Here is a 7966-nt window from a genome sequence, read left to right on the forward strand (position 1 = left end):
ACTTAACAGTTTTGCAAAGCAAAGGACTTCACTAATTCTATTCATCCCCCAAGACAGCCCTTCTCCCCAAATAATGAAATGGTGACCCACTGTTAATCTCGCTGTAAAATTTTACAGAGAGCAAAAACTTTTTAAATTTACTCTCTGTAAAATTTTAGAGAGTAAGTCTCATTAGTTCCCTGTTATGCAGAAATCAGCTGAAACACACCCACAACAATGGTGTTTTCCCCTCTGTGAAATCTCTAGACCAAGACCAACACACAGATCCCTTCTCCTACGGCCATCTTTCCTTCAAGTTCCATCACCAGATCCCTGTCTTTCCACAACTGGGCTGATGGAGACTCGTGAGCCTCTACCATCCCACTGCTCTCTTCCATTCCAGTTTTTATCAGCCAAACTACTAGTGAAAATGACAGAAGCCAGCACTTGTTGAAGTTAGGTGCTTTACTCTTTTTCGAGCACAAATAACATTTATTTCAATATAAATATACAAGTCTACAAAAATATTTTTTTTAAGTACAATAATCTGAGTCACTGCCCAGCAGGACCATGCTTCACTTTTACAGAGATCAGATGCTCCATAAAAATATATTCTTTTAGCCTAATTCTAGGACACCTTCAAACATAGTAAAATTCCTCATTCTACAAACAAATCTTTTTAGAGATTATTTACATATGCCAGTGATTTTGGATACTTTATACCCAGAAATCAAGACTATTGAAGTGAGTTAGAATTGCACGTCAAGAATACAACTGTTGATACACAAACATTACAATAAATTACCATATTAGATTGTGAAAAACACATCAGATTCTCTCTGTAAGTTTCTAGCAGATAATAAGTTACCCACGGGAAAAAGAAACAACAAAATAAAACCACCTCAAGTCCACCTCAAGTGTGTCTCTCCTGATTCAAGTGTGAAATGTCCCAGGTCTGAGGGGCACCCACACCTCACCGCAGCACGCACTATGCCGGGAGGGGTGTGTGCACATTACTTGGCGTGAGCAGACCTCAGAGTTCCCAGTATTCTGTCCCAGTGTGTGAAGTAAGGCGCAAAGTTGCAGTTAAACTGGGAGTGATGCAGGTCGTGATGCGCCACGCCCCCAAACCACCCGAAAGGTACCAGTCTGTGCGTGGACCAGGGGAAGTCGTAGCCGGAGTGGTCCTCCACCGACAGCCAGATGTTGACAACGTGGAAGGTCAGGGAGGTGAGAGGGTGACACTGGAGCAGCAAGACGTTCACCATGTCAAAGACACCCAAGGAAAAGAGCTCCCCGACGCTCATGTACTGCGTGGACAGCGCGAACGGGGACGAATTCTGATGGTGCTTCTTGTGGAAGGTCCGGTACAGCCAGGGCACCTTGTGATGCAGCAGATGCCACACGAAGAACTCGGTGTCAAAGAGCAGCAGGCAGAGCGCCACGTGGCTCACCAGCTGGAACAGTTCGGGGGCTTCGGCGGGCAGGAGAGCCGGGCTGACAGCCCAGTGCAGCAGCGTCATGGGGAACACGAACACCACGTGCTGGTAGAGCGTCTGCCCCAGGCAGGGCAGCAGCTGCCGCGCAGAGGGCGAGAAGTCCGGGTGGATCTTGTAGCGCCGCAGCGTGGGCACCCAGGGGCACAGCACGTCCAGCACCACGAAGGGCAGGCAGAAGCCCACGTAGGTGGTGATGGAGAAGACGACAGGAAAGAAGGGCGACTGAATGAGAGCGTCCCAGGTCCTCAGGCGGTCCCAGAGGGGCTGCAGGAACAGCTGGCCAGAGCTGCAGAGGACGTGGAGCTCGGAGCGGTTGTGGCTGTTCATGGTGAGGCTGTGGCGGCGCGGCTGCTCCGGTCCTAAGGCTTTTCTTAGGGCTTTCGACCCGCCCCCCGTGATGTCAGCCGCCGTTTGTCCTCCCTTTCCCGTCTTCGCGGAGCTTGCAAAGATAAATAATCCAACAGAATTGCGCTTAGTTGCTAAAAATACTCAAGTACAGCTGCGTTCAATGGCATTCAGATATGCAATTACGCAATGACACGTAGTAATTTCTATGCCTACAGGATTACGTTCTGATGTTTTAAGGGACGTACAATTTATATACGATACAATGCACAGAGCTTCAGTGCAGAGTTTCTACGAGTTTTGACAACTCAGTTTATGGATTATCACCATCCCCAAACAAGAGAGAATATTTCCATCATCACCAGAAACAGCTCCTTCGCAATCAAGTCAGAAGTACTCGTGTTTTTAATACATACATTAAATTGCGTCTGTGTGTTTTAATAAAGACAAATGTGGCTGCATTTTAAAAAAAATCTTTAAAAAGCGACATACCTTTCCTACTTCGGAACTTTTCTTTCTGCCGGCGCGCTCTATTGATCTAACTAGCAGCGATCCGCAAACTAACCTTTCTTACATGGAACCGCGCAGGTAGCTGGCCGCGAACCGTGGCGATGTGCGCAGAAAATCAGCCGGGAAGGGTAGCGGGTCGGGAACTCCTCCAGTTCCCGTATCTTTCCCGGGCGGGCTCGCGGAAAGCTCCAGACCCTACCGCACGCAGACTCCCTCGGAGGAGCCCCCCAAAACCCGGCCGGAGGGTCTTCCCTTCGCCGTGCGCCCGAGTCGCCCAAAGCAGCGACGGGAACCGGGGGGTACTGCGGCGAGAGAGGGGACAGCGACTTTTAGCCTTCGCGTTACCAAAAAAAAAAAAAAAAAAGTCAAGGGCTGGATTTAATATCCAGAGCCTGCCCACCCAAATTTGGCTAAAAGCCGCTGCATCTCATTTGGGATGAGAGCAGTACAATCAGTAAACCACCCACTTTGAGGGGAAAAGGGAAGAATTTTGCGTTCCCTGAAGCCTACGGTGAGGCTGTTGATTGAACAGATGATGTCGCGCCCTCCTAGCGCTTCCCTTTGCTGGCTCCGCGACGCCAACTTGCCCCACGTCCTTGACCCCGCCATCCCCCAAACCATCCCTGGTGCTGCGAGCCCAGCGGCGAGGCCACCCCCACCTCTGCGTTTCTCCGCCATCAGCAGTGGTCAACTGGCCGGGATTGAGCCTGAGAAAGTCGGTCTTAGGAGAGCTCAGATGGGTCGTGGCTGGGCCGGGAGGGGGGTGGGGTGTGTGTGACCCCAGGCCTTGCAAGAAGAGCAACCTCCGCGTTTGACCCGGGGGCCTGACGAAAGAGACGTCTAGAGGGTAGAAGTTTGAGATGGAAACTGAAGCCAAGGGTCACTCCTAATCCTAGCTTTGTCCATTCTTGTGTCTATGAGGTTGGGACCAGCGCCTTGCTCCAGGAAGTTCTGCTTTATCTTAACCCCCCTTTCCAAAGGGAAATAACAATCATACCCATCTCATGAGGCTACTGCAAGCATTAAATGAGAAAATAGTAATAATGATATTGTTAAAGTTACCCTGTAATGTCTGCTAGACATTAAATGAGAAAATAGTAATACTGTTGTTAAAGTTACCATGTACTGTCTGCTAGACAGTAAATGAGAAAATAGTAATAATAATATTGTTAAAGTTATTGTGTAATGTCTGCTAGACATTAAATGAGAAAATAGTAATACTATTGTTAAAGTTACTGTGTACTGTATGCTAGACATTAGCTAAGTGTTTTACTTGAAGTGATTAAATGCAGTCCTTGGAAGAGCTGGGTTTGCCAGCTGCCAAGATTATTTTTGCCATAATCTTAACAGAAGTGAAAATATAGTGCCTGGAGCCCAGTTACAGAATGAAACACCTATTATTTTAAATGCATACTCTACGTTTTACCTAAGGAGCAAGTGAGGAAGCTTGCAATTAAAATCAAAGTCATATAACAAGAAATAAAAGATATAAAGCCATATGTTATACTACAAGGAAATAATAAGTACAACAAAAATTCAGACCAATATATAGGCCTAGAAATGAATGATATATAATAGTTCAAATCGTAATATATAATAATATATCAATATGTAAGTCTCAGACTTACAAATGAATTCTGCTCAGAGGCAAAATATCACTCACATTTGCCATCAACAAAAATTAAATCAACCTTCAACTTTCAGTTCAGCACATGCTGTTCTTTTGTGGATTCAGCTTTATGCTAGAATGCTTTGGATTCTCTCACAGCTTTTTTTAAGTGGGTGGCTTAATTTGGACTTCATTATTAGATTGCTATCAGGACTGCCTGCTTTGAGCCCCCAGCCTCGACCAACCTGTTCTTTTCCTTACTCGGTTCTTCTGTCCCTCTATCCCTAAACCTGTTAGAATATGCTTTGTAAAACGCTGAGCAGCAAGACCTGGAAGCCGCAGCTTCAGCCTGCTTGGCCCTGGCTCTCCCCTCTAACTTGCAGCACTTTGAAGAACAGCTACCAGCTTCTCTGCCTTTCCAGCCCACAAAGTGGCCCAAGTCCTCCTGTGTACAAATGTAGTTGTCTCAGGGAAAGCAGTCAGTTAACTTCTCATCAGTTGTCCACTCTGTGTTATGGAGGATGCTGAAAAGATAGGCACAACATTTTGACTAGTATCATTCAACTGACTCAAATAAAATTGAGCCCTATTTACTCTTAAGTAGTGCCATTTCCTAAACTGGCATGTACCTTTCCTAAACATGTACCTTTAAACACTTCTAATTTACACAAAATGTCTTTAATTACCTGCTAGATGAATAAGTCTTTTTAGGGCACAAAGTCCATCTCCTAGGATGTTTTTTCAGCGATGTCAAGCATTATACCTTGCATGTAATGAGGTTCAAAAGATATTTGTGTGCTCAATGCTCATTTTAGAATATATTGGCTTTAAGGGTTAAAAAGGAATAATTTTTTCTGGGTCACTAGTTGGTGTCATTTAGGTCTATTTACTTACTGGGATGGTTTTCCATAGAAAGAGATATTTCCTGATGTCTGATGGTATTAATCATAAGGGATTTGATTTAGGTCATTCTTGAATGGTCTAGTGGTTTTCCCTACTTTCTTCAATTTAAGTCTGAATTTGGCAATAAGGAGCTCATGATCTGAGTCACAGTCAGCTCCTGGTCTTGTTTTTGCTGACTGTATAGAGCTTCTCCATCTTTGGCTGCAAAGAATATAATCAATCTGATTTTGGTGTTGACCATCTGGTGATGTCCTTGTGTAGAGTCTTCTCTTGTGTTGTTGGAAGAGGGTGTTTTCTATCACCAGAGCGTTCTCTTGGCAAAACTCTATTAGCCTTTGCCCTGCTTCATTCCGTGTTCCAAGGCCAAATTTGCCTGTTACTGCAGGTATTTCTTGACATCCTACTTTTGCATTCCAGTCCCCTATAATGAAAAGGACATATTTTTTGGGTGTTAGTTCTAAAAGGTCTTGTAGGTCTTCATAGAACCGTTCAACTTCAGCTTCTTCAGTGCTACTGGTTGGGGCATAGACTTGGATTACTATGATATTGAATGGCTTGCCTTGGAAATGAACAGAGATCATTATGTCGTTTTTGAGATTGCATCCAAGTACTGCATTTTGGACTCTTCTGTTGACCATGATGGCTACTCCATTTCTTCTGAGGGATTCCTGCCCACAGTAGTAGATATAATGGTCATCTGAGTTAAATTCACCCATTCCAGTCCATTTTAGTTTGCTAATTCCTATAATGTCGACGTTCACTCTTGCCATCTCTTGTTTGACCACTTCCAATTTGCCTTGATCCATGGACCTGACATTCCAGGTTCCTATGCAATATTGCTCTTTACAGCATCGGACCTTGCTTCTATCACCAGTCACATCCACAGCTGGGTATTGATTTTGCTTTGGCTCCATCCCTTCATTCTTTCTGGAGTTATTTCTCCACTGATCTCCAATAGCATATTGGGCACCTACTGACCTGGGGAGTTCCTCTTTCAGTATCCTATCATTTTGCCTTTTCATACTGTTCATGGGGTTCTCAAGGCAAGAATACTGAAGTGGTTTGCCATTCCCTTCTCCAGTGGACCACATTCTGTCAGACCTCTCCATCATGACCCGCCTGTCCTGGGTGGCCCCACATGGCATGGCTTAGTTTCATTGAGTTAGACAAGGCTGTGGTCCTAGTGTGATCAGATTGACTAGTTTTCTGTGATTAGGGTTTCAGTGTGTCTGCCCTCTGATGTCCTCTTGCAACACCTACCATCTTACTTAGGTTGTTCTTACTTTGGACATGGGGTATCTCTTCACGGTTGCTCCAGCAAACCACAGCTGCTGCTCCTTACCTTGGATAGAGTGCCTGAGGAACTATGGACTGAGGTTCATGACATTGTACAGGAGATAGGGATCAAGATCATCCCCATGGAAAAGAAATGCAAAAAAGCAAAATGGCTGTCTGGGGAGGCCTTACAAATAGCTGTGAAAAGAAGAGAAGCAAAAAGCAAAGGAGAAAAGGAAAGATATAAGCATCTGAATGCAGAGGGTTCCAAAGAATAGCAAGAAGAGATAAGAAAGCCTTCCTTAGGGATCAATGCAAAGAAATAGAGGAAAACAACAGAATGGGAAAGACTAGAGATCTCTTCAAGAAAATTAGAGACACCAAGGGAACATATCATGCAAAGATGGGCTCGATAAAGGACAGAAATGGTATGGACCTAACAGAAGCAGAAGATATTAAGAAGAGGTGGCAAGAATACACAGAAGAACGGTACAAAAAAGATCTTCACGACCCAGATAATCACGATGGTGTGATCACTCACCTAGAGCCAGACATCCTGGAATGTGAAGTCAAGTGAGCCTTAGAAAGCACCACTATGAATAAAGCTAGTGGAGGTGATGGAATTCCAGTGGAGCTCTTTCAAATCCTGAAAGATGATGCTGTGGAAGTGCTGCACTCAATATGCCAGCAAATTTGGAAAACTCAGCAGTGGCCACAGGACTGGAAAAGGTCAGTTTTCATTCCAATCCCAAAGAAAGGCAATGCCAAAGAATGCTCAAACTACCGCACAATTGCACTCATCTCACACGCTAGTAAAGGAATGCTCAAAATTCTCCAAGCCAGTTTTCAGCAATACGTGAACCGAGAACTTCCAGATGTTCAAGCAGGATTTAGAAAAGGCAGAGGAACCAGAGATCAAATTGCCAACATCTGCTGGGTCATTGATAAAGCAAGAGAGTTGTAGAAAAACATCTACTTCTGCTTTATTGGCTATGCCAAAGCCTTTGACTGTGTGGATCACAGTAAACTGTGGAAAATTCTGAAAGAGATGGGAATACCAGACCAGCTGACCTGCCTCTTGAGAAATTTGTAAGCAGGTCAGGAAGCAACAGTTAGAACTGGACATGGAACAACAGACTGGTTCCAGATAGGAAAAGGAGTATATCAAGGCTGTATACCGTCACCCTGCTTATTTAACTTATATGTAGAGTACATTATGAGAAATGCTGGGCTGGAAGAAGCATAAGCTGGAATCAAGATTGCCGGGAGAAATATCAATAACCTCAGATATGCAGATGACACCACCCTTATGGCAGAAAGTGAAGAGGAACTCAAAAGCCTCTTGATGAAAGTGAAAGAGGAGAGTGAAAAAGTTGGCTTAAAGCTCAACATTCAGAAAACGAATATCATGGCATCTGGTCCCATCATTTCATGGGAAACAGATGGGGAAACAGTGGAAACAGTGTCAGACTATTTTTTGGGGCTCCAAAATTACTGCAGATGGTGACTGCAGCCATGAAATTAAAAGACACTTACTCCTTGGAAAGAGAGTTATGACCAACCTAGATAGCATATTGAAAAGCAGAGACATTACTTTGCCAACAAAGGTTCGTCTAGTCAAGATTATGGTTTTTCCAGTGGTCATGTATGGATGTGAGAGTTGGGCTGTGAAGAAAGTTGAGCACCAAAGAATTGATGCTTTTGAACTGTGGTGTTGGAGAAGACTCTTGAGAGTCCCTTGGACTGCAAGAAGATCCAACCAGTCCAATCTAAAGGAGATCAGTCCTGGGTGTTCTTTGGAAGGAATGATGCTAAAGCTGAAACTCCAGTACTTTGGCCACCTGTT

General features: G+C 44.5%; 1 protein-coding gene across 2 annotated transcripts; it reads right to left on the bottom strand.

Annotated features, from left to right (window-relative positions):
- Nucleotides 1-429: 429 nt before the first annotated feature.
- Nucleotides 430-2761, bottom strand: CH25H (cholesterol 25-hydroxylase). 2 transcript variants are annotated; one of them, XM_086378468.1, is made up of 2 exons: nucleotides 2389-2761; nucleotides 430-1917 (listed from the first exon to the last, which is right to left on the bottom strand). In XM_086378468.1, the coding sequence occupies exon 2, from the start codon at nucleotides 1803-1805 to the stop codon at nucleotides 993-995; it is 813 nt and encodes a 270-aa protein (XP_086234594.1). In that variant the 5' UTR covers nucleotides 1806-1917; nucleotides 2389-2761; the 3' UTR covers nucleotides 430-992. The 2 variants fall into 2 exon arrangements, with proteins under 2 accessions (XP_086234594.1, XP_086234593.1); XM_086378467.1 differs by having other exon boundaries at nucleotides 2316-2698.
- Nucleotides 2762-7966: the final 5205 nt, after the last annotated feature.

The sequence above is a fragment of the Bos grunniens genome, chromosome 26 (assembly GCF_055505025.1).
Source record: "Bos grunniens cultivar Pamir isolate PY7600 chromosome 26, Bosgru_T2T1.0, whole genome shotgun sequence".
Classification (NCBI taxonomy): domain Eukaryota; kingdom Metazoa; phylum Chordata; class Mammalia; order Artiodactyla; family Bovidae; genus Bos; species Bos grunniens.